Raw genomic sequence first — 27,509 nt, 5'->3', positions numbered from 1 at the left:
TTCTTCAGTAAAGGAAGTACCTGTTGGAGCGTATTCATGTGGAAATGTTCCGAATTTATGTATGCATTGAGAAGTCTGAGGTCTAGTATAGGCCTTAGAGATCCGTCTTTTTGGGGAATTAGAAAGTATAGAGAGTATACTCCTGTTCCTTGTTGATGTTGTGGAACCTTCTCTATCGCATGCTTTTGTAGCAGCGATAGTACCTCTTGTTTTAATAATGTCAGATGATCTTGACTCATTGGACGCTGTCTGGGGGAGATGTTTGGTGGGGTAGCAGTGAGTTATAGGCAATAACCATGTTGGATAAATTGTCTCACCCACCTGTCTGATGTGATGTTTTCCCAGACAGGTAGGAACTGTGATAGGCGTCCCCCGACCGGTGTTGTATGGTCTGGGGGGAGCTGTATGAAGTCACTGTTTTGGGGTAGGAGAGTTGCGGTTGTTGTTGTTTCCGCGACCTCTACCCTTGTTGTTGTTACCTCTGTAACTGCCTCTAGAATTACCTTTAGGTGATGTTGGTGTAAAAGAGGTTGATTGCTGGGTTGTGCCTGTATTTTTTGATCCGCCTCTGTAGGTGGACCTACGAAAGGAACCTCTCTGAGATGGCTGTTGCAATGCTCCCAATGACTTAGCCGTTTGTGTCCTTTTTCATTTTCTCTAACGCCTCATCTATGCTTGAGCCGAAGAGTGCTTTCCCATCAAAAGACTGGTTCAATAAAGAAGTTTGTACCTCCTGTTTGAACCCTGAGACCCTGAGCCATGCAAGTCTTCTTAACATTATACTGGTGTTTATAGATCTTGCCGCTGTGTCTGCTGCATCTACGGCCCACTTAATGGAAGTGTTGGTTATTATCTTCCCTTCTTGTATCAGCTGCTCTGCCCTTTTTTGATGTTCTTTAGGGAGATGTGTAATGAGTTTCTCCAACTCATCATAATGAGCTCTATCATAGCGTGCAAGTAGCGCTTGAGTATTTGTTATGTGCCAGCTGTTTGCTGCTTGAGATGCTACTCTCTTGCCAGAGGCATCTATTAACTTAGACTCCTTGTCCGGAGGAGGAGCTGCTCCTGTTAGTGAGCTCACCCTCTTACGAGCATTTGAGACTACTAACGAGTCCAGAGGTATTTGGCCCTTAATAAATACTGGGTCTTTTGGGGCTGCCTTATACTTTTTTGTCAATTCTTGGGTTTAACACCCTAGCCCTCACAGGATCTTTAAATATATCTGATTTGTGAGTGAGGAGACACTTAAGCATTGGTAGGGTCCCTGAAGATTTTTCTGCAGCCGGTAGTGTTTCTAAAAGGAAATCTTCTATCTGAGGTTCTGTATGGAAATCTACCTTGTGGTATTTTGCTGTCCTATTCATCAATTGTGCAAAACCCGAATTATCATCAGGGGAAAGAGTTTTGAGGGATACAGGTCAGGGTCATTATCATTATCTGTCACTGCATCATAATCTTCCCATGGGTCTGTGTCTTCTGGGATAGTATTGTTATCATCCCCAGGAAGGTCCCCATCCCCTATGTCACTTTCTACATCTGTTTGAGGTGTAGATGGACGTGGTGTAAAAGGTCGAGGGATAGCTGGCAGAGTATGGGGAAGAGGAGAAGAGGGTGTGTCCATAGACTGGAGAAAGGGGAGGAGTTGTATTTGTCCCCATTGTTCTCTTCTTAGGAGGAGGAGCTTTCCCCTCCAACGGTTGAGTCTTCCTCTTTTTAGGTGGTTTTGTCACCACCTTGCCAGTTTGTGGATCAATGAACAAAGTCTTTTGTTTTGGATCTGTCTCTTGCTCTTGTGTCGGTACCGAAGCCTTTGGGTCCGATAGGTGCTTTTGCGTCTGTGTCTCGGTGTTATGTGTTTTCGGCACCAAGAGTTTGCTCGAGTCCAATTTTTTCGGTGTCAAGGGAGTCTTCGACGTCGAAGCATGTTTCGGTTTCGACATGGAATGTTTCGACTTCGAGCTCTCTTTGGTATGGAGCTTCGGTGTCGATGTCGACCGTTTCTCGGATCCGACATAGTGGGAGACTGAGTGTTTCGGTTTTGTTGCCGAGCCAGAAGGCGGGGCGTCGGAAACTTTTTTCGGTTGTCTGACCGGGCTCGAAAGCGGGGTCGACACCAATCGGGGTCGGTTTTTTGGCAAAGGGACGTCGTCACTCACGGTTTGATGAACGTCGACTTCTTCGACATCAGACTCGTCCGCTTCTGACTCCGACCCGTCCTCATCTTCTTCCTCCTCGGAGTGTTCGACCTCGAACAGTTCTGGGATTGCATCTGACTCCATCCTCGACATCTCGTGTCTTCGGGCTCGACGGTTTCTAATCGTCGACTTGGAGGAGAAAGCCGCACAGGCTTCACAATCCCTGGATTCGTGGTCAGGTGGCAAAGAGGTTGCACACCTCGTGTAGGTCCTTGTGTGGGAATTTAGCACCACACGTTGGACATTTCTTGAATGGAGTCCTTTCCATGGACTCCGGGCTGGACTACGTCGAAATAAGCCTGCGGTCCCGTCGACGTAGAGTTAGAAATCTTCGGTGTTGACGTCGAAGCGTGTCGAATTGGAAATGAACTCGTGCTCGATAAACAATGCCGTCGAATTGGAAAGGGAATATGCGCTGAAATATAACTTTTTCTTGAAGTCGATCCGGAGCACTTAGATCCTCATCCGAACCCGATGGCGGAAAAAAACTATCCAAGGATGGAGCCGATGCCCATGCGCACTATCACCCAAGGGAGGACTCACCAGCCTCGTGACTACAAAAGACTTCTCCAAGAGAAAAAAAAGTGCAATCATCCGAGCCCAACACCAGATGGCGATCTATTCATAATGTACCATCTGCAGCCCATATGCCTCGAACATGCATTTTTGAAAGTGCCATGTTGCACACACGTGCCCATGGGGCATGTGTGCGCTTGACATGTGCACATTTTTTGGGGTGCTTCAAGGGGGCCTCGGTCCGCGGGCACCCTTGGTTTTGCATGACCTAATTTGCAATTACCAATTAGGCAATCGCAAATTAGTTAATGTAAAATCATTCGCATCTACGGGCCTTTAGGCCCATAGGAACAAAGGGAGTAGTATTACCTAATAGCGATAACCTAATTGCAAATCTTTAAGAATCGCTATTAGGTCATAGTTATTTTCTTACATACCATTTTGCGTTCCTTAAATAGCGATTACCTAAAATTTGATATTTTAGAAATGCAAAATGAATTTTTTATACATGTGGCCCATAGTGAAGAACTGTTTTCCTGACAAATGTGGGAATTACTAAAGAACAAGTTACTTACCTTCGGTAACGATATATCTGTAAGAAACATAAGTTAGTGTTAGATTCCTTACCTTAGAATATCCCCAGGCGTCAGTCTGGATCCGGAAACTTTTGCGTAGCAGTACCCCTGCGCGTCGGTAGGCGTCGTCTGCAGGCGTCCCCTGCGGCTACGCGTCCGTCGTCGGCGTCGTGCGCCGTGATGACGTCGCTGGAGTATATAGACGCCGCCTCCGCGCGCTGACGTCAGTTCTTTGTACACAGCTTTTCCGCGCCAGAAAACGCAGAGCCATGAGAGAACCAACACTGGTGCCATTTGCAACTAGGGCCCTGAAAGGGATGTCCTTAACCCTAGGTATCAGTTCGCAGAACGGGGAGGATGGGTGGGTTCGCTAAGGAATCTAACACTAACTAATGTTTCTTACAGATATATCGTTACCGAAGGTATGTAACTTGTTCATCTGAAAGAAACACGTTAGTGTTAGATTCCTTACCTTAGAATAGATACCCCAGCAATACCAACCCCGGTGGTGGGTCTGCGAACCAATACATTCCTACACCAGAAAGTCCTGGAGGACAGAACGGCCAAAGAAGCCATCCCTCCGGACTTGACTGTCCAGGCAGTAGTGCCTCGCAAAGGTGTGCAGCGAGGCCCACGTAGCCGCCTGGCAAATGTCCTGCAAAGGGACTCCCCGGCCCAGGGCAGTAGTAGCCGCCGTGGCCCGAGTGGAATGGGCCCTCAGCCCAACAGGAGGCTCCTTCCGAGCCAAAGAGTAGCACGCTTTGATGCACAGAACGACCCACCGAGAGATGGTTCGTTTACACACCGCCCGTCCCTTCTTCGCACCCACGTAGCCAACAAACAGTTGGTCAGCCACCCGGAACTGGCGTGTGCGATCCATATAAAATGAAAGCGCACGTTTTGGGTCCAGACGATGGAGCCGCTCTTCATCCTTTGAAGGATGCGGAGGCGGGAAGAAGGAAGGGAGAGTGATGGACTGCCCGATGTGAAAAGCAGAAACTACTTTGGGCAGGAAAGAAGGTCTAGTCCTCAGAACCACCTTGTCAGGATGAATGGACAGGAAAGGGGGTTGGACAGAAAGAGCCTGGAGCTCACTCACTCTCCTGGCAGAGGTGATGGCAACCAGGAAAGCCGTCTTCAAAGTCAGGAGACGAAGAGGGCAAGAATGAAGGGGCTCAAAGGGAGCACACATTAGAAAGGTAAGAACCAGGTTCAAGTCCCACTGAGGCATCACAAACGGAACAGGTGGATACATGTGTGTGATGCCCTTCAAGAATCTCGTAACAATCGGGGACTTGAACAAAGAAGGCTGATCAGGAAGCCTTAGAAAGGCTGAAAGGGCAGAAAGGTAGCCCTTGATAGTGCCCAGAGCAGAGCCCTGCTGGGCAAGAGAAAGAAGAAACAGAAGAACCTCGGAAAGAGGGGCAGAAAGAGGATCCACAGCCTTTGCTGTGCACCATGCCACAAATCTGTTCCACCGACAGGCGTATACCGACTTTGTGGAGGGACGCCTGGCTGCCAGAATTACATCACAGACTTCAGGAGGCAAGTCAAATGGCCTCAACTGCCGCCGCTCAATCTCTAAGCATGGAGGTGGAGACTGGACAGGTTCGGGTGGAGGACCGTCCCCTGCTGCTGCGACAGAAGGTCCTCCTGAAGGGGCAGGCGGATCGGGGGACCGACTGACATGCTGAGTAGCTCGGGATACCAGTACCGTCGAGCCCAGTCCGGAGCCACAAGGATAACTTGGGCCCGGTCGCGCCTGATCTTCTTCAGCACTCTGGGCAGAAGTGGTATAGGCGGAAAGGGGTATAACAGACCGCAACTCCACTCGCGCCGAAAGGCGTCGCCGTGCGAGTGCCGTCTTGGAAACTCCAACGCGCAGAACTGATGACATTGCGCGTTCTCTTCTGTGGCGAATAGATCTAACCAAGGCTCTCCCCATTGCAGAAAGATGCCTTGCGCCACGTCCGAGTTCAGACGCCATTCGTGATCCATCGAGCACCGACGGCTGAGTTCGTCTGCCCTGGCGTTCAGAGAGCCTGCCAGGTGTTGAACCGTCAAGGTCACGCCCTGACGTTCCAGCCACTGCCAGAGGCGCAGAGCCTCCTGGCAAAGGGTCCACGACCCCCACTCCGCCCTGTTTGTTGCAGTACCACATGGCGGTGGTGTTGTCGGTGAACACCTGCACTACACTCCCGTTGACAAAGGGGAGGAATGCCTTCAGTGCTAGACGAATCGCCCGCAGCTCCAACAGGTTGATATGGAGCCGGGACTCCGCCGGAGACCAGATGCCTCTGATCTCTGCCTCTCCCAAGTGGCCACCCCAGCCCTGGAGGGACGCGTCCGTCACAACAACGTGCTCCGGTTGGGGAAGGGAGAGGGATCTGCCTCTGACCCAATCGCGGTCCGTAAGCCACCACTGCAGTTGTCTCGCAGTGCCCTCCGAGATCAAGACGTGGTCGGACAAGTTGCCCTGATGCTGGGCCCACTGAAACTTCAGGTCCCACTGCAGAGCCCGCATCCGCCACCGGGCGTGATGCACCAGAAGGATGCAGGAAGCCATCAGTCCCAGCAGCCGCAGCGTCAACCTGACCGAAACCCGGGATAGCGGCTGAAAGATGGGAATCAAAGCCTGTATATCCCGGACCCGCCGTTCCGGAGGATAAACCCGAAACTGCGCCGAGTCCAGAACCGCTCCGATGAAAAGGAGCTTTTGAGAGGGACACAGGTGTGATTTCGGCACATTGATGGAGAACCCCAGGTCGTGCCAGAGGTCTGCCGTCATCTGAAGGTGGTGGACGACTGTCTGGGGCGAGCCCGCCTTCAACAACCAGTCGTCTAGGTAGGGGAAGACTGAAACCCCCAACCTGCGCAGATGGGCTGCGACCACCGCCATCACCTTTGTGAACACCTGTGGGGCGCTGGTAAGGCCGAAGGGAAGCACGATAAACTGAAAGTGCTCCTGGCCTACCGTGAACCGCAGGTAACGCCGGTGGGCCGGCAGGACGGGGATGTGAAAATAGGCATCCTGCAAGTCCAACGCTACCATCCAGTCTTGTGGGTCTAGAGCAGCCAAGACCTGAGCTAACGTCAACATCTTGAACTTCTCCTTCCAGAGGAAGCCGTTGACGTTCCTTAGATCCAAGATAGGACGTAGGCCTCCCTTGTCCTTCTTGGGTACCAGGAAGTAGTGGGAATAGCAACCACGCCCTACTTCTGGCCCAGGAACGCGCTCGATGGCCCCCTTGGCCAAGAGGGCCGTAACTTCCTCCTGCAGAAGTGTCAAGTGGTCCCCCGACACACGGTGGTTCTGCGGTGGCATGGCTGGAGGAGTGGTTTCGAAGGGGAGGGAGTAGCCCCTTCGGACGAGTTGCAGCACCCACCTGTCCGACGTGATTGTGCGCCAGTGAGCGTGGTGATGGCGAACCCTTCCACCCACTGGCATCACATGGGGCCGAAAGCACGGACTAGGAGGATTTTGAGGCAGATGCTGCGGGGGGAGGTGTGGTCTGACCCCGCCTTTGACCCTGACCGCCGCCACGGCGGTTTCCACGGCCGCCACCGCGTTGAAATGATTGTTGCGGTGCGTGGCTGGCAGCACGTGTGGGGACGCCCCTTCCTTGGCCACGAAAGGAGCAAAACGAACCCGTTTGCTGGCGCTGGGTCGAAAGACCCAAGGACTTGGCCGTGACCCTGGAGTCCTTGAAGCGTTCCAGCGCGTGGTCCGCCTTGTCACCAAAGAGGCGACAGCCATCGAACGGCATGTCCATCAAGGCATTTTGGACATCGGCCGAAAAGTTGGCGGATCTCAGCCAGGCGTGGCGACGAATCGCCACCGTCGTTGACATAGCTCTGCCCAGCGAGTCGGTCGTGTCAAGACCACACCGTATAGAATATTTAGCTGCGTCTCGGCCCTCAGCCACAGCCTTGCCGAGCTTCGCCCGCACCTCCATGGGGCATTCTGGCAGCACTTCCGCGACCGTGTCCCACACAGAGTGGGTGTAGCGGCCCAAGAGGCATGCGGTGTTGCAAGACCGCAGTCCCAGACTCAGGGATGAGAAGACCTTTTTTCCATATTGGTCATACCTCTTGGATTCCCGATCAGGCGGGGCCGACGGGAATGCGGACTGGGAGGTAGAGGCCTGGATCACCAGACTCTCGGGAGTGGGATGGGCGGACAGGAATTTGGGGTCGTCCGGACAAGGACGGTGGCGCCTGGCCACGTTCCGATCAACAGGCGAACCTGAAGCGGGCCTGGACCACGTACCCAACAGAACGTCTGATAAGGCTTCGTTAAACGGCAGCAGAGGCTCCTGTGGGCATGACTGCGGTTTGAAGACCTCAGTGAGGATGTTAGGCCTCACGGCCGCGACGGGGAGCTCAAGGTGTAACGCCTTGGCAGCCCTCATCAGCACCACTGAGTATGCAGCTCCCTCCACCGACTCCACAGAAGGAGGAGAGACAAAATCAGGGTTAGGAGAATCGTCCAGACCACTGGCATCCCCCAAATCACCTGTCCAGTCCGGGTCATACTGGCACTCACGTGACAGAGGGTCCTCAGACCCCTCCTAACCTTCCCCGTATTCTTCATCTTCTCCAAACTCGGAGTCAACGATGTAGACCGGCTCCTCGGGGTTCACAGGCCCCATCGGCGTCGAACCCGGCGTCGATCGACGCCGGTCCGACTCCGCGTCCGGATTCGGGGAGGGAATGGGGACGGCGCCGCCCGGAGCCGGCGCCGGGCCCCCGGCGCCGGCCGAAGCCGGCACAGGAGAACCGGCGCCGCGCGGGGGCGGCGTCGGAGGCAACCCCGATGGAATCGGCACCGAACCAGCCGGCAGGCCAGCCGGCAGGCCAGCCGGCGTCGACCCCGAAGGCCCTTGCGGCGCCGGGGTCGGAGCCGTCGGCGGCACCGGGCTCGGAGCACCCGATGGCGTCGAGCCAGGGACACCCGACCCGCCAGGGCCTCCGGACGGTAGCACTGGGCCCGAAGGCACCGTAGGCCCCGCCGGAGAACCGAGCGCCCTCATGGCCATGAGGAACGCCTCAATCTCCTCAGGCGTCGCACCGTGCCCAGGGACCGGAGGGTATGGGGCAGGCCGCGCCGGCGACTCACGCGGAGCCGCGGAGTTGGGGTCACCCGAACCCCCGGCCGCGTCGCGAGCATCGGGGGGAGTCGATGGTACGATGACGACGCCCGACTTCTTGTGTCTCTTACCTGACGAGCCCGACGAGTGGTGACGGCTTCCGGAACGCTCGGCGCGGCTCCGCGTCCGCTCCCTCGAACGCTCCCTGGACCTCCGGCCGGACCGAGACCTCTCCCGACGCGGGGCCGACACCCGGAGCTCAAGCAGCTTGCGGGACCGCTCCCGTCTAGCCTTGTTCGTGAGGGCCCGGCAGTCGACGCAGGCGTCCACGTCGTGGTCGGGGCCCAAACACCGGAGACAGAGTCGGTGATGGTCCGTGACCGACATCGTGCGGTCACACCCGTCACAATTCTTGAAACCGGGCATCCTACCAGGCACAAAAAGAGTAATAGAGTTGAACAAAGTTGGTCAAAAGACCGGAGTACTGCTCTTTGGATCTGCGCTTGCTGGCGCGGAAAAAAGAAGAACTGACGTCAGCGCGCGGAGGCGGCGTCTATATACTCCAGCGACGTCATCACGGCGCACGACGCCGACGACGGACGCGGAGCCGCAGGGGACGCCTGCAGACTACGCCTACCGACGCGCAGGGGTAGTGCTACGCAAAAGTTTCCGGATCCAGACTGACGCCTGGGGATATTCTAAGGTAAGGAATCTAACACTAACGTGTTTCTTTCAGATGCAAACCACAACACGATCTTCTCAGTTGTTGAAAAACCAGTCAAGCCATGTTTTGTATTGTGCTGAGGAATCCAATACGGTCATGCTCCTTTTGTTTAAGGATAATGTAAGCCTATATGAAGCACGGAGAACGGTGATATCACAGACATCAGCAGTGGAAACAACTCAATCCCAGAGCAGGCACATCAATTGCAATAACAGCGCAACCTTCCCCAACACACAGTAGGGGACATAGCGATCATTAGTGCAGCAGGTGTGGTAACATAGGTAAGAATGAGTGCGAGTGGCACAATGCACTCGAGTTTTTTCTAGCCAACAGTGGCCCATTAACCTACTTTACCCACCTTGCACAAAATGTACTTGGGGGAACATCGGCTTCCCAGCTAAATCCTCTTAAGGAAGGTGGGCTCTCTCACAAAACAACTCTGAGGGTAGCTAGTGATGTAAGTGGGTAGTGCCAATGGAGAAAATGAGCAACATGAGTGGGAGTCTGCATCTCAAGAAAGACTTTATGGATATATATATATATATATATATATATATATATATATATATATATATATATATATATATATATATATATATATATATATATATATATATTAAACATTTAATAAATTAAGCACTGGTTGTGGTTCACCAATGAGAACTAAACTGTCTATTCACCAATGAGCTATCACAATAACTACCTTGAAACCAGGGAGGCCACAGATATGCTTTACCAAAGCTCTTGCAGTACCAGGTATATCCTATTAAGTTTGTTGCCAACAACAATGATTTAGCAGCATCTTATTTATGGTTTCAAAACTCCCACCATTTAGTTACATCTGGAATGGTTCACAGCGTTATGGTCCTGAAAATGAACAGTGGCCATTGAAAGAGAATTGGGCTTTAACCAGACTGTGGGACTAGCATCCTAGAATCCCATGTGATACAGTGACTTCATATAGTCTTGTAGACACACAAGATCAGCTCTTCGCTTTCCTCAAACCTGCACCCCTCAGGGAAATTGCATAGGTCGCATGTGCATCTATAACAAATGTCCAACTGCAAAGCCAGTGTTATAGGAAACTAAAGGACTCTTTAAACAAATTGACTGATTAGTCAGTGAAAACGCTCTCCCTCCCTCGCAGCTCCAACATTAAGTGAGGCCTTCCCCCGAGCCCCTGCACTCTCGAGTGTTGGTGTTCGAGGCCCTCCTCCACCCGCAGGTTTCACTTGCGCCTCATCCCTCTGGTGGTCCAGTGCACCTCTGTCTCCATTCTCTTGATCCGCTTTTTCTCTCATTTTTTACTCGTTTTTTTCCCTCACTTCTATCTCCCGCCTTTACTCTCCTTCTGGGTCTTAACCTCCATTTTCTGTCGCTTTCCCCTCATTTCAAGCTCCCCCCTTCACTCTCTTGTGTCTTTCCTCTGTTTTTTACCCTCATCTCAATCTCCCCCTTTCACTCTCCTGTGTCCTCGGTGTCTTTTCTCCACTCTCTTCCACTTTTGCTGCCTTTTTTGCACTTTTCTCTCTCTTCTTGCTTTTTTCATTTTGCCTTTTTTAGCCCGTTTTTCCCAGCCGCTGCTGTCCCCGCGGCCCCTCCCCACCAGCATGACCAGTGCGACCAGCCCACTCCAGCTTACCTCCCGGCTCCCGCCTCCCTGCTGTCCAGCCCTCCCCGACCCCCACTTAATGGCGGCCTCACTGCCGGGCGCCACAGGCAAGCCCGTCTGCGCCCGGCCGCGACCAGCGCCAGGAACCCTGGATCTCTGCACCCCCAACGCTACGACCCAGCGGCACTCCACGCTCTCAACCCAGGCCGCGACAACAACTGCAAGCTTGCATCACCAGCCGACACCCACGGACCCTTCAGCTGTCACTAATGCCGGTTCACCTGCAGCACCGCCAAGTCCATGGACCCAGCGCAATCCGCCCGCAAGAACACAAACTAAACAGCGAACCTGCAATTCATCCTCCTCAACGTCCGATCCCTCCACAAACACGCCACCGAAATCCGGGACCTCCTCGACAGCAATACCCCGGACGTAGCATTCCTTACCGAAACCTGGACCAATACCACCTCTGGACCGGGCATCTCCATTACCCAAGAATACAAGATCTCCAGGAAGGACCGCCCCACCCGCCCTGGAGGAGGAATCGCCATCGTCCACAAACCCACCCTCCACCTGAGCACACTCCCCAACGAGCCCACAGACCTGATGGACCACCTTCACTTCACGATACGAGCACACCCCTACCTCCACCCTCTGTGGAACCCTCATCTACCGACCCCCTGGACCCCGCAGACTTTTTGCCAACTCCATCACGGACATCATCTCCCCGCATGCCATCGCGTCCACCAACTACACCCTACTGGGAGACCTCAACTTCCACCTCGACAACCAACTGGAACCCAGCACAACATCCCTCCTGGACAACCTCCACAACATTGGACTCCGCCAGATCATGGCTGAACCCACGCACTCAGCAGGACACACCCTCTACCTCCTCTTCACAACGGGAAACTCCATCACCTTCACCCACACCACCGAACTCCCATGGACTGACCATCGATGCGTCCACTTCACCTTCAGAACACCCACCATCCACAGACACCAGCACCTGCTCCCACGAAGAAACTGGACCAGAATCACAGACAACCAGCTAACCTAATCACTCAGCAACTCTACCCCAACCATCGTGGAAAACGACATTGCCAACACTGCAGCCCGAACCCTGCACAGATAGATCTCCGACAGCGCCAACACCATAGCCCCCCTCAAAAAACACAACACCCACGCCAAGAAAGCTAGATGGTTCACCACCGAACTTTGAGTGTCCAGACGCACTTGCCGCCGCATCGAAAAGGCCTGGAGGGACACCAAATCCACAGAAGCCCACAACAACTTCAGAGCTGCCTCCAACGCCCACCACAAACTCATCAGAAAAACGAGGAAAAAAGCGATTGAAGACAGAATCTCCACTCATGCACACAACAGCAAAGAACTCTTCAACATCATCAAGCAGTTCGCCCAACCCACCAGCAAGTCCACCAACATCCCTCCCTCACAAGACCTCTGCGACAAACTCAGCACCCTTTTCCACCACAAAATCAAGACCATCTACAACTTTGATGATGACAACCAACACACTGAACCCTCACCAACCACCCAGACACCCTGAAGCCAGTAATCGACAACTGGACAGCCCTCACCATCGAATACACACTGAAGACGATGAAGTCAATTCACTCCAGGGCCCCCACAGACCCCTACCCCACCACATTTTCAACAGAGCCGCTGACACCATTGCACCCATGCTCTACCACACCATCAACCGCTCCCTGGCAACTGCCTTGTTCCTGGACTACTGGAAACACGCTGAGATCAACCCCCTCCTGAAGAAACCCTCCTCAGACCCCACTGACCTCAAAAACTTCAGACCCATCTCCCTGCTCCCGTTCCCAGCGAAAGTCATTGAGAAAGCCATCAACAGCCAACTCGTCACATTCATCGAAAAGCACAACATCCTCGACTCCCAATCTGGCTTCAGAAAAAAACCACAGTACGGAAACCGCCCCCCTTGCTGCAACAGACGACATCTGAACCTTACTGGACAAAGGAGAAACAGCAGCCCTCATCCTCCTCGACCTCTCAGCGGCGTTCGACACAGTCTCTCACGGCACCCTAATATGCAGACTCCACAACGCAGGGATCCAAGACAAGGCCCTCGACTGGACCCGCTCCTTCCTCTGTGGCAGAACGCAGAGAGTCAGACTCCCCCCCTTTCCTCTCAGACCCTACATCTACCACCTGCTGAGTCCCCAAGGGGTCCTCCCTCAGCCCTACACTCTTCAACGTCTACATGGCCCCACTCGTCTCCATCGTCAGAACCTACGGACTCAACATTGTGTCATACGCAGACAACACCCAACTCACCCTCTCCAACGAACCCAACACCGCCAGACAACTTTCGAGAAGGCATGGAAGCCGTCGCCAAATAGAGGAAAAACAGCTGCCTACAACTAAACACAAACAAAACGGAAGTACTCCTCATGGGTCCAAACCCAGATACCTGGAACGACACCTGGTGGCCCCCCGCCCTCGGAAGCCCGCCCACCCCCACGGACCACGCATGCAACCTGGGAATCATCCTGGACTCAGAGCTCAAAATGGACCGCCAGATCAACTCCGCCTCGTCCTCCTGCTTCCACACCCTCCACCTCCTACGTAAGACCTTCAAATGGATCCCCTTGAACACAGAATGACCGTCACTCACGCCTTGGTCACCAGCAGGCTCGATAATGGCAACGCACTCTATGCCGGAATAAACAAAAAACACCTCACCCGCAAGCTACAGAACATCCAAAACGCCGCAAGACTGGTCCTCAACCTGCCAAGCCACTGCCACATCTCCCAGCACCTGCGCACACTCCACTGACTCCCCATCGAAGCTAGAGTCACCTTCAAGATGCTAACCCACGCTCACAAGGCCCTCCACGACACCGAACCAGCATACCTGAACAGCCCGCTCAAATTCCACGCACCCCAAAGGACCCTACGATCAGCCCGGCTCTCCTACGCCATGGTCCCCCGCACAAGGAAGACCAGATCGGGAGACTGCTCCTTCTCCTTCCGCGCGGCCAGTGCCTGGAACGAACTTCCGCTACACCACAGACAGATAACATCGCTTCCCTTCTTCGCAAGAAACCTCAAAATCTTGCTCTTCGACAGACCCCCTTCTTGCTGGACTGGAACCTGCAAACACCCCCCCCCCCCCCCCCCCTCACCCCCACCACCCCCCACCCCCCACCCCCAGCGCCTTGAGACCCTTATGGGTGAGTAGTCGCGCTTAACAAACACCTGATTTGATTTTTGATTTGATTATAGATGACCAGGCTTTACATAGTTTGGATGAGGCTGCAAACCAAAGGAGGCGGTATAAAAGAAATATTGTTGCAAAATACATTCCTTAATGACAGTTGCACCCTAGTGTGCCCTAGTGTGAACAGCATTGATCTACAAAGGTATAGGTGGAGAATAGATTTAGTTCTCTTACACATGCACACCAATAACATTTTACTTAGTAATGCTTCCATACCTACCTATCCCCTTGTTGAGCCCATTGGTAGTAGCATAGAAAGCTGCTTATTGTCTAAATCGTATGCACCATGCATCCTTCTTGACAATCTTGCCTTTGATGTGGCACCCTTTACCTCTGCATCCGGGTCCAAAGACCTCACAACTGAGGGCATTTCCTACAACTGCCCTTTTGTCAGTGCAGTACGGCAATGTCCTTCTGGTATGCAGTTATCAAATTTAACAGGCAACAGTAACCTTGGGAAGACTGCAAGCATCCGATTAATGTAAAAACAGTACATGCGATTAGGGATGAAAGAAGGACATTATGGTTTCTTTGGAAATCTAACTCATTGGATGTGCAGAAGTAATTGTCACAAACTGTGTTCCAGGAAAGGAAATGAAATTCTCACGTGCATGGATTGAAATAGGGCACCCAGACACTTTGAAAAGCACACTTTTAAGCTCACAATGTACTGGCTGTTGACCTACAGCCAATTTCCTTTTCCACCGCAAAATTACCAGTGTTTCCCCAAACAGGTTTTAATTTTTAGTGCACTCAAAGAGGCAGGGACACATGCCTAACCCAAGCCAAGTGATGAGAGTCTGAGATATTTCCAATTTGGATGTTAACCCTGTTAACACGGTAACTCTTTCCAGTGAAGACTCTCTGTATTATTTCAAATCTCTTATTTGTTAACAGCCTCATCATTGGAAGTAACAAGTGCATTTATTTTCAAAGCCCTCTAGAATTCGTAGGGCAGTCTTGTTACTCTCTATTTTTCGCCCAGTTTAAGCTTGAAACTTGATAACCTTCCTAAGCTGCTTACCAAAGAAAGGAAGTCTAAAAAAAACACACAAAATCCTCATTGCACGCCCTGCATTCCTATTTTCCAACGACTCCACCTATGTCCATTAGAACAAGATCGCATTGTATCACATTAGTATTACAAAGAAGGTTGAATAAGTAAAAACTATAAATTCAATAGACTTCATTGTGCTCTGTAAACATTAGTGCCTCACCTTTGACAGTTATTAAATTAAAACACTACTGGAATGTCTGTTACAATTGAAGATATCTCTTTGTAAATAAGGTCCCAGTTCAAATACTTAAACGGGTTGCAGGTTTATAGGTAGATGGTTTGTTACAGGTTGCTTACAGGACCACCATACCAGGGGAAGCCTCTTGCCTACTGAGCCCAATATCGTACTGGCAACCTAGCCACACAATGACTCCCTAGCAGTCTATGGTCTTTTAAGCTAAGATGAGCAAGGAAGGCGCTAAAAAAAAGTAGCAGTTTATAACACATGTCCTTCCCTTAGAAAATAGTAAAACCAAGTGTTGTAGGTGTATTGTAAATACGAAGTTATAGGCTGCTTAGTAGAACATCCCACAAGGAGCAGCATCTGCCCTCAGCCCACCACCTTCTACTGTCAGCCTATGACTGTTCTTATTGGGGTAGGATCAAGGCTGATTTGCACATGGCTGGGTCTAATCTCAGGCGGCATTGTGGGCAAAGAAAAACCATAAGGGCTGGGATGTGGCCCGAGGAAATTATCAGTGGCAGAGATTCATTCAAGCAACCCAGCCATCATTCTTTGGTTTACTTCAGCCAGGCACACAGTGCCTCGCCAACTTTCCATGACCCCATAAGTTGTCTGAGCAGAGCAAGGAAGGCTTTACATGAACAGCAGATTGCAACACGGCTACTCTTGTTCTTTGGAGACTGAGACAACGCCCAGAATCAATATTTTCAGTTCACTTATTAATTAGACAAATAATTGAAAACTATTTACACAATATGAATAGCCACAATTTGAATGAGCCACAAATCTAATTTTAAAACCTAGCCCATGTTATTTGTTTCAGGTCACCATCATTTAGAAACATTCTAAAGGATTCTTTGCAGAAAACGAGATGGGAAATAATTCACAGCAGCTTGTCTGGATATTGGTGAAGATTATGAAAGGCTAAATGTTCCTATCTGACACCCGAGGAAAACTTCCAAATACCTGCTGGCCACATACGTGCCAACGTAGTTCTGTTTTAGGGTAAGGGGAGTGGCCATGCACACATTAGCTCTGCTCCTCCATTTTGAACACTCTTTAAGTGCATCCCCAATTTGAACCCATATGATCACAGTTTAGAGGATCTCTAAAGACCAATATGCTCCATTCTGAATATGGATCAAAGACCAAAGAACATGTTTAATTTATGTGCTTTCTTAAACAAACCTCGTCCATCTGTTCATTTATATCTTCCACCCTAATCTGTACTCTAACAATTTAAAGTAATTATTTAGAAGCCCAAGTGAAGGACAAAAGTAGTAAAATCAAAAGCAATGGTCAGAAAAGCTTAACAGTAGGATCACAATACAGTGCTTCGACTACTACATCGCCATACAAGGCAATTACCTTTCTTTTTCTTCTTCTCTTGTGGCGTAGGCACTTTCTTCTCCTCCTCCTCCTCTTCTTCCTCTTTTTCCTCTTCACCTGCTGGCTTCTCTTCTTCACTCTCTTCCTCACTCTGGTTTCCCTCATCAATTCCTGTGGGTGGGGAAACAGTGGGTGAGAGATGAACCTTGCCAAAAGGACTAAAAACAGCCCTAACAGAAGAATGTAAGGCTGATATAGGGTACGGAAACTGATGAGTTAACTACATGGTTAACTACTTTTAAAGGTGGCAAAGTGAGCCAACCTTGTTTAAATTCCAAGCAGTGTAAAAAGCACCAATGTAGGGATGCTCTGTAGTCAAATCACTTACATTCTGAGATCACTTACACCTTAAAAGAGTGCAGATGACGAAACCTCACAGCCGAATTTCTAGATTATAAAAACACATACTTTACTTACAGATTTTGCAAACATATCCAAGGCTGCAAACCAAACGCAAACCATGCACTATGTTACAAAACAACCATGTACTGACAACTTTGAAGAAATCAGGCATGTACCACATCCCATGTTCAGAGATAAAATGGTACAAAATTAAGGATATATATATATATATATATATATATATATATATATATATATATATATATATATATATATATATATATATATATATATAGATATATATATATATAGATAGATAGATATAGCAAACTCGTCTCAGACTTCAAATCACAGAAAAAGATTAAGCAAACCCAAATTGCAGTGCTCTTTTTCTTTATTGTATGCCCAGCACCACGTTTCGGTCCTCGTGGGACCTTGATCACATGATTAAGGATAGATATATTAATATATATATATATATTTTTTTTTTTTAATTAAATATGTGGCTTATACAAGTATACAAAAATATGCATTTTCTACATCCTAGGTTAAATGGATGATAGCATGCGAATACTCTGAAGCAATCAGAATTAAGACCTTACAGAACGAATCATAAACTTCAAATGGAAAGCTTGAAAGTGCATGTTTTCACTGCAACCAGATACTGGATTGATGTTTTGTTTTACTCGCCTTGGACTCAACACAAATCTTAACTTTAACCCTCAACCCAACTATATGCTTAACCCAGCTGCAAACCAAACCTTGAAGCCAACCCTAATCCCCACCATATCCAGATCTACTTCCAGGTTTAGAAATCACCTTTCCTAGTGTTTTTACGTCTCGCCTGGCGTGGGAGCGCGCATGCGCTCATCGTCTGTAAGAGCTATAGTAAACAAGTTACTTTTGAGAAGGGGACTCAAGCCCCGCCCCTCCTTTCCATTGGGTAGCGTCAGCATTTATGGTAAACGCTGGCTTCCCATTGGAAAGGAGGGTTTTTGGTTGCCTCCCTTTGGCTTTTTGGTGGACTGCCTCGCCTGATTCACGGCTGTTGTGAAGACTTCTCTTATCTGCTTGTTTATTTAACAAGCAGATAAGAGAAGTCTAAGCGACAGCTGTGAAGCAGGCACTGGAGAAAAGGCGAAAGGAGCCTTCGGAGCTCGGCGCGCTCCAACGCATGGTTGCTCGCCAAAGTTTATTGGTGCAGTTAAGAACAACACGTTCTGATCCTCGCACGGAGGTGCCAGTGACCTCGGCAAATGAACGGCCTCCTCTGTGTAGTTTTTAGGGCTCGCCCCTCGAGATGCACTGGGCAGCAGTGCTCACGCAGGCGAGCCGTTTTGTAGGAGGGTTTAGAAACGGACCCTGGAATCGCGCATGCTCGTGCATGTGCTTTTCCTTTTGGGTTCCGGATTTAGGCTTTGCGTGCGTTTTTTATTCAAACAGAGCACGCAATAGGCCAAAGGCGGGTGCATTGCTCCGCCCATGGCCTATTGGTGTCTGGTACGCACACCAGAGCCCATGTGGTTTCAATTATCGTGCCCAGACATGGATAATTGAAAACACATATGGCTCGCTGTGACGCGCGCACCACTTGCGGACTTATTTTTTTTTTCTTTCAGTGCCGCTTGTTTCAACCCTGCACCTTCCTTACGCCCAATATGTCCGAGGCACTTAGAAAGGGTGCCCGGGGTTAAAAGCCGAGGCTGCAACTCTTGTTTTAAACATGCTTTTAGTCAACTGCACAGAGGCTCCCTGCCTCGGCTGCTGCCTGCTCTGGCCACATCCATGTAAACGTCTGCAGGAAGGCCCTCGTCATACAGGTAACACATAACTGGAGGTCAGTGGACACTCCAATGAGGCGGTACCGGCTTGTTTTCAACCCGCAGGGACTGTTCTAGGGATTATAATTTGCCCGTTCAAATTTAGTGAAGCAAGTAAATGCCCTTGCATCGGGGTCTGCTGAGTGAAATCTTTCTGGCTGAAGGTACTGTAATTGTATTTGTATAGCGCTTAATACCCTTGATAAGGCGTTGAAGCGCTTTACTCCAGACATCACGCTGCACTCTGTTAATGCATGTAGCATCTCTAGCGACTAAAAGCCCTTCTCAGGGCACTCTCGGGCCCCTGGCTTCCCCCAGTATCCTCTAGTGACTAAAAGCCCTTCTCGGGTGCTCTCAGGTCCCTGGCGTCCCCCCATCTAGCATGCACACGTTGGTGCTGTGGAGTGAAGACATGTAGGGTCCAATCGGTGCAACACCAGTATTGTGTTTTTTCAGCCAGCGTCAAGGCATTACAAGTTTAAAGGAATACCTGCTCCGCCAGTTTTAAAAAACACAATGACAGGTTTTGGCAGGTGAGATTCTCGGCTCGGTTCACCGAGCACAGTTTACGAGTCCCCATTATAAGAAAATCGAGCTTGTGTTGTTGGTGCACACCACATGTACACTGTCACAGATTTCAACATTTGGTGTCAAAAGTCAAATGCAGGAACAAAACACGAAATATTGCAGCCACGTGCAAGTGTTGTCAGAAACCCAAAGCAGGCATCCTCGTGGGGCCTATTACAGTGTTTTTAAGAGGCCGCTGTGCTCCATTAACATCATGCATGTGCTCCCAAGACAGGCTCCGAGGCACATAACACTGCCGACAAGTGGACTTCGCAGGCAAAGAGTAAGCGGTCCTGGACAGACTCGCCCCAATGAAAGAATCGTATGAGTCCAGCATGGGTGGATACTGTGGTCTTCAAATGTTTTAACGCTGCAGCCCCCCCACCCCTAGCGTGAAGGTGAGGGGGGAGCTGGCGTACCAGATTTGCCACAACGCTCAGGCATGGGTGCCATGAGGCACAATGCAAGCAAGGACTTTGCCCCCCCCCCCCCCTTGTCCCTGGGTTGGTGATAAAAAGCCACCAACTAGGGTACATAGGGCCCCTATAAACCTGCGTCCCTCGGTGTCACTGCACCTACTGCAGCCGTGATAGCACTCAGCTGACTTGCAGGGACAGCCTCTTTCCCTCAATCTCTCCTAGTAAGAGGCAGAAAGTATAGCACTGGTTCTGGCTTTCAAGAGGGTCGATGGCCACAGCAAAGCATGTGTTTCTGTGTTTAGTGCAGATCCGGCAGTCCTTATCTGACAATACAATAATTTCGCTACCACAGATTTAGTTAACAATTTAGTTAACACAAATGTGCATTTAATTCCAGTTACAGCAACAATATCTGTGTTATCTATGTGATGAAAATTGTCCATCAAGTCATTTTTGTAACATTTGGGCGGTCCAAAATTGTAGTCCTACTTTTAGGTCTGTGGAATGCCCGCTTTTTGGTTCCAAAATATGGCCCCCCAGTGGGGAGGGCGAAGCCAGCAGTGTCCCTATGGGCGCAGGGTAAACATTTCCCCTCAAAGACCACTTTTGACGACTCAGGGAATCACTGCGGCCGAGGCTACCGCCCTCTGCGTCAGCCGCTCTTTAAGAAGGACGCGGGCACGCAGTTTGCGTGTGTGAAGGACAGCCGCGGAGAGCGGTGCTGGTACCAAGGGAAGCCGCGACAACAAGGTGATTCCCCAAAAAATGAAACATTCAGCAGTAGAGCACCATCTGCCTGGGGGTAAATCATCAGTCGTGCGAAGTCGAGCACCACGCACTCTAGGGGGCATGCATCCACTTACTGCACACAGGAGACTATGTGCGCAACACACTCATCTGCAGTGTTGTATCGTGGCTAATTTGAGCTTCTTTTTGAAAAAACTACGATTTGTGCCCTTCATCCCGACTGGTGAAAGGTGTGGATTTATTATGTGTGTTGCATTTTTTATGAATTTACACTGCGGTTACCAGGTGCTTTCAAAAGTGGGTTACAGTAGGTTTTAGGAGGTAGCAGGAGGTTGGATAGGGCTGGTAGATTGAGCTGGGCTGGGCGTGAAGCTGCGCTCAGGTTCATGGGTTGGCAGGACAAGGAGATCTGGCACTCTTGTTACTCTTACCATGTTAATTTATATAACAAGCATTTGCAATGCAATAGGTCAGGCAGTTACACGAGTGAAAGCTATTGGCATTGTAAATGACAATGCTTTTAATTTATGTTTTTAAAACGAATACAAATATAAAAAAGGCATTGTTATTTGCAATGTCAATAGCTCAAACCCATGTAAATGCGAGACCTATTGCATTGCAAATGCTTGTTTTTCTTTTTTTTTTACATTACAACAGGGACCCTTAAAGTTAGCCGCACGGATTCCAAAGCAGAGAAGGGGTGCCAGTGGCTTGCGGCTCAGTTCTTTGCAAAAGCGCATGATTAAAGCACAAAGCCCCGGAATACAAAACACAATGCTGAAAAATGCACAAGCAACAGTACAAAAACATATATAAAGTTGTTTGATCTTTAAATCAATATGAGGTTTGGTTTTTGACGCTAGCAGGCCCTCATACAGAATCAGAGGGGCAGTGGCGCAGTTGTTCGGCATCTCTGCGCGGTCCCTCTCTATAATAGTTCGCTACCTGTCAGAGGTTTACTGTACTCAAATAACCTTTTCTAAACCGAATATGTTGTTTCAAGGCTCCCGCTCTCGATTTAATCACTGCGGCTTCTTTGTACATTTTCTTAAGTATTGAATACGGCTCATCCTTGGCTCATCCTCTGATGAACAGGATTATGTTCATGGTTTTACACTGGTAGCTTCTCAAAGGTGAAGTTTGTAACCTGGTGAGGGTCATGCTATGGGAGGTGAAGAGGTCATTTAATACCAATACTTCGGTAGAGAGAAAGGCAGTTCGCCGAATCACAGGTGGCACTACAGAGAGCGCGCACACACAGACACAGAAACACGCGCAAGCATCTTGAAGACAGGAGCAAACGTAGGAGTTAAGCGGCTCGAAGGCTCTCCGAGCCCTTATTTTTTTAATGACAGCACCCCCTATTACGGAGCAATAAAACAGCTAGATTTACAGAAAAAAAGAAAAACAAGATAAAAAGTGTAAAAAAGCCCGTCCCAGCCACACTCCCTTTATATTTGTTCCAATTATGATTCAGAAAATGATGGGCAATATTCACAAGTCCACCAAAATGATCATTTGGGTTGGAAAAAGGGTTATTTACTGTACTCAAATAACCTTTTCTAACCCGGATATGACTGCGGTGATGGAACTTGGAAAAATCAGTTCCTGGACAGCAATGTTTAGGATGAAAAAGTGTCAGCATGAAAACACGAGTCACAACAAGAGGTTTACACTGAGCCGACCGCAGGGCACCACAGGAGGCGCCGCAGGACATAGCTCCTTGAAAACGTTCGTAAGGCTCCTATGTAATAATAGCCCTTTCCGTTGGGGTGGATCTGGCTGGCCTAGAGAAACTGATTCCCTTTCAAAGGAGAACCAAAAAGACATGGACACGGACATTATTAACGGGCGCAGGTGCAAGGGGCTTTAAACACATGCTGCGCCCAGGGACCCCGGGACCCGCCCTCTGGTACCCCCGAGGTGCCAGCGGGGTGACTCGCAGCGCCCTCTGTGCCTTCAAAGGCGAGCATGTCCCAAGGGCGGGGTTACACGGAACATGGACAGTCCTTGGAGAGAGGAGCTTTATGGGGCAGGGGAGTAATGGGGGGCCGGGGTGCAGGGATGAGCGGGAGGGGGGGTGCAAGGATAAGCTCCTAAAGGGTTGCTGGCTCAGGGTGTTTTGGGGTCGCATAGACACATTTCTACACTCACATTTCGGTCCATGTAAACTTCTACAATCTCTATCAAAACCGCTTCAATGGTGCGCTGTAAATTCTTGGATTCAAGTCATTAAGTCCTTGCAACCGCCCGCCTCCCTTCCTTTGAAATAATAACCTTGTTAAACTTCGTTCAAGTGTGCCCGGACACGAAGATCAAGAATAATGCGCTTTAAAGGCGCTCTGCTCGTCTAAGCGCTATAAGGAGCTTGTGTTTACTTTGGGGAAGAGAAATTGTCCTCTCCAGTGCCTGATGAAATCGTGGAATCAAACAGACAGATTGTGTGTTGGGGGGGTGGGGGGGGGGGGGGTAATGGGTAGGGGTGATGGGATCTGAGCAGAGGGGTGAGGGGGCTGCCGGGCAGGGTCTTGGTGTCTAATTTTCTGGGCTTGAAACTGGACTGTGTTCCCCGGTGGCTCAATTAAGCAGGTTATTGTCCCCCCAAAGAGAGAAAACAGACCCCCCCCCCCAAAAAAAACAGCATTAAAATGCAAGAGGTCTCGCCTTTCCTGAAGTTAAAGCCATTTGCTTTGCTATACAATACCATTAGCAAAGTAAATGGCTTTAACTTAATCAAAGGCTAGACCTATTGCATTTTCAATGCTTGTTCACTAAAGTTTCCAAACTACATGTAATCTGAACCAAGTAACTTATTACCTAGAGGCCGAATTGTTTACGCATCCTAGGTACAGTTCGTGCCCTAGGCAGAGAAACCGGATTTCACCCAATTCACTATCCAACTTCTGCCCTTTATTTGTAGATTTTTGGTAAACCATAAAACAAGACAGACATCACACAACTTTCTCACAACTTGTTTTTCCTCTTTTATGATGCCAGACCATATTTGTTTATTTGGCTTGAAATTCTCAAGTATCTGCTGGATGTTGCGCACCATCTGAGGGAGTGTTCTCAATGCACTGAGGGGGTCGCAGTAGTGATCAGGAAGACTGTGGATTTACTCTAATTTATCCTGACACCAGAAGAGGTCTGATACTTCATAATCTCAAACGTAAGGCGATAGGTTGGATGCAGAGTTTTCAATGAAGACACAAATATAATCCAAAAAGAGGGACATCAGGAGATTTCTGATTAGAACTGCTATTCTCCTATTAGAGTGTCGCTTACACAGTATGGTGGCCAAATGTTCCCCTGCAAAGGCAAAAAACAGGAACTGGGGTGAGATGGCAGCCCAGTCTCATACACCATGAAAATGGACGGGAAACTCAAAGGACAAGAACGATAGTAAACGTCTTTTGGGCTGCTCAGGTTGGTGTATACATGTTTAATGATTAAGACGAGGTAGCTGCTTGCAGTCTTTCCAAGACCACCATTACTTTCAACCATACTGCACAGTAGCCGCGCGGTTGTACAACATGACTTTAAAAAAAAACACTGACAAAGCCAATAGATAGCACATAGGTGAGACAAATTGGCTTCGCCAATGCTTTTTATTTGCTGGTAGGAGGGAGAATGTCTGGAAGCTGCAAGCAACTTCAGAGAGGGGTTCGAGGGGGTGATGTGGCAAGCAATGATGGGAATGTGGGCGGGAAAGGCAGTTACTAGTCAAGCCGGTCGAAACTATTTTTGTTTCACAAAAAGAATTGAAGTTTTATATGAAAGTATATACAGTATGGTATGGCCTCTCACTCTATGGTATGACATGGTCTGTCACTGTATTGTATGGTTTGGCCTTTCATTGTATAGTATGGTATGGTATGCTGTGGACTGGCTTATCATAATATAGTATGGTATGGACTGTCACTGTATAATATGGTATGGTATGGTATGACTATCTTATGGCCTTCCCTTGTATATTATGGTCTGTCATTATATAGTATGGTATGGCTAATTGGGAGGGGGGTCAGACGACAGAGAGAGCAATGTGGAGCACGGGGGGGGGGGGGGCAAACGAGCAAAAGAGCGCAATGTGAACACGCAGAAAAGCACATGGGTGAGAATGCGGGGGTAGTACAAAAGGACAATCACAACAAGAAGCAATGATGGGAAGGTGGGCAGGAGAGGTAGAAATAAGTCAAGCCGTAATGTGGGATGGGGCAGGGGGACATGGGCAAGCAATGACAACAGGTTATGGGGGGAAGGGAGGACATGGAAGCAATGACAGAGGTGAAGGTATAGGTCAAGCTACAAAGCAGCACAAGGGGATGGGAGACAGCTAGCAAACACATGCACTGTTAGTGAGGGCAGCAAGTAGAAGAAAAAAGTAGCATGGGCCATAAAGCATGAGCGGTGGAAGAAAACTCACAAAGGAAGCAATACCTGGGCCTTGGTTCAGGGGAGAGAGCAACCCACAAAGATGAAGTGAAGCCGGCACACGCTGACCAAACAGGACCTAGCAAATAAGAGCGATGATGAAGCCGACCAATGATCTAAGCCCCCTTTTTAAGCCAATAAAATAACTCACAAGTGACAGTGCCTGCAGATAGAAGCAAGCAAATGGGAGTGACAAAGCAAACACATGGTATCAGGGCTCAAAAAATGTACCCGCCCACTTGCTATGGAGAGTTAGTTTCTTTAAGGCCTGTTTTCAGGCCTACTTGAGCGGCCTGGCGAGTGAGCTCTGCCCTTGAGCTAATCTGAGTTTACTTCAGCTAGTGCAGTGCCAGGCTCTAGGGGGCAGCAGGTTATATGTTATTTGAAAACACTTAAAAATGTGGGAAAGCAAGGGTGTTGATTGGCTGATTGCAACTGAGCCCGCGTTGCAATCAGCCAATCAGATGGTAGCTCTCATTTGGGCTCTTTTTCATGGACATAGTGTATAGGCATGTTTACACACTTCTCATTAGCTGATTACAATGAGACTGTGCGATATACAGCTCAAGTAGACCCTACACAGCGCTTCAGATCGGTGGTGGCAGTGAACTGGCTGGGCGTAGCATAGTGCCATATTTCAGTTGTGCCCCACTTCATAAGTGGCCACTCCACCGGCAGAAGACCATGCTCAGTCACAGGTAAGCTGGCGCAGCTCGCTCTCGTCCTGGGCCTTGAGACATCAGTGCCGTTTCTCTGTAGCTCCAGAAGGCACGACCTGGGATGTACAGCCAGGACGGGATAGAAGTGTGACAAGCTCTTTAACTGGGCACGGGGTGATCATATACCTGTTTTGTTCACGTTACAAAAGGCCATGAGTGGGACTAGCAGTCACAACACAACTTGTCGGGTCAGAGGAAATCGAATGGGTGTGGTGGCAGCTACAACTTGGTGAAAGCTTTCAAAATCTTATTCCACACAGGAGACATGTAAGGCTGGGCTGACTGAGAATGAGTACGTACTTTCAAATAATTGTGCTAACCGGCATCCGACCTACAGCCAAATGTTAAAGTGTTTAAAAGAGAACCCTGTTCTAGATGTCTTAGTAATGACCATGCTTATGATTACAGGACGACTTCATGCCACATACGAAGCAACGATCCAGTTCAGGGCTTTTCTTTAACAGATCCTGGTTTTCATGAATTTTAGCTTAATAGAACCAACTGATATGACCCAGGACTACAACTCCCAGAATGCACAATTAAGCCAAAATTGAGCACAAGACTGCTACATTCTTGGTGTCATGGAGTTATCCGATATTCGTACTGCAGCTGCACCTTCAGAGGGCCATCTTTGTGGCAATGAATATCACAGGATTTCATGATTGCACCCAATAAATAAAATTAAAACACATGCTGGACCTTATTCAGCACACTTTGAAGCGCGCTCTAGGAACTGAGCTTTTCTTTGCAATAATTGTTTCAAGCCTCGTACAAGCCACCATACTTAGATTCACCCCTTCAGTCTTGGAAACCAGACTGTTTGGTTATCCATAAAATTGGCTTTGACTTTATGACGCAGTGCATTCTGGGAAGTATAGTCTTGGTTTATTTCAATTGCACTAACACCTGACAGCCGAGCGTTTTAAAAGGAAAGCCCTGGGCTAGACATATACCCGTCTGGAGGGAGAGCCAACAAATTAACTGGAAAAGTTGAGTCGCGGGTGTTAAGAGTCCGTCCACGTGCGGACCCATAAAAAACAGCTGCGCTGTAAATCATTGCAGAAAAGGTGTTTTTAAAATTTAAGCATGTGTTTATTTCTGTAACACACGCACGTGTTTCACCTTAGTGCATCACATTATTAGTATTATAGTTGGAGCAACGTGTTATAAAATCAAACATGAGAGAGGTTTTGGTTCAGCGCATATCCAGAATGCGCGTATTTGAAGGTCCTCCTATGATAATAAACTGTTTCCCCGCAGATGGCTTTAATTGGTAGCTGCAAGACAGCCTATGCGTTGCTAGCTAGCTCTCTGCTGTGCCTTTCCCGTGTCGTCATCTATGTAACGGGGCCCCCAGTGGCTCTTGCAGCCTGCCATGCCAAACCGGTTTACACACATTTTTAAATCCGCCCTAATGACTATTGACAGGAAACAAACGGGCTGAGGCGGAGTGAGAGGCTTGCTGATATGTTGTGAATGGATAGCTGGGAAGTCTATAAAAAATAAATATAATAAAAGCAGTTTCAGGCAGGGGAGCAGCTAAATAGTGCAGCAGGTTCAGTGGAACCATGAACCTGGGGCATTGGTTTGTGAACAGCCCTATGCCGCGAAGCATGGCAGTCTTTTACTTACAAACCAGATGCTGCGATTCATTTTCTTGCTTGCATTTGGGCCCAAAGCTTTGCCACCGGTTCCATCTCCTGGCAGGTGGATTAACAGAAAATAATGTATTGAGGTGTACCGAGGCTTCAGGCTGAAGCAAGCGCCCAGTCACTCGAGTTAATGGACCAATACTGGTGGGTTGATGTTTTCTTGTAGTGATTATTTGTGTTTTACCTGTTTTCAGTATGT

The 27,509-nt window shown here is 49.3% G+C and overlaps 1 protein-coding gene across 3 annotated transcripts in view; it reads right to left on the bottom strand.

The window, feature by feature from the left end:
- The window catches only part of GTF2F1 (general transcription factor IIF subunit 1), a 208,191-nt gene that overhangs the window by 45,619 nt on the left and 135,063 nt on the right, over positions 1 to 27,509 (bottom strand). For all 3 annotated transcript variants that reach the window (XM_086963671.1, XM_086963673.1, XM_086963675.1), the window contains exon 10: positions 16,593 to 16,724. In XM_086963671.1, coding sequence (XP_086819797.1) covers positions 16,593 to 16,724 — 132 coding nt within the window. The remainder of the gene's footprint in view (positions 1 to 16,592; positions 16,725 to 27,509) is intronic.

The sequence above is a fragment of the Lissotriton vulgaris genome, chromosome 1_1 (assembly GCF_964263255.1).
Source record: "Lissotriton vulgaris chromosome 1_1, aLisVul1.2, whole genome shotgun sequence".
NCBI lineage: Eukaryota > Metazoa > Chordata > Amphibia > Caudata > Salamandridae > Lissotriton > Lissotriton vulgaris.
The sequence above is the reverse complement of the archived record's forward strand: the minus strand, read 5'-3'. Positions and strand labels throughout refer to the sequence as shown.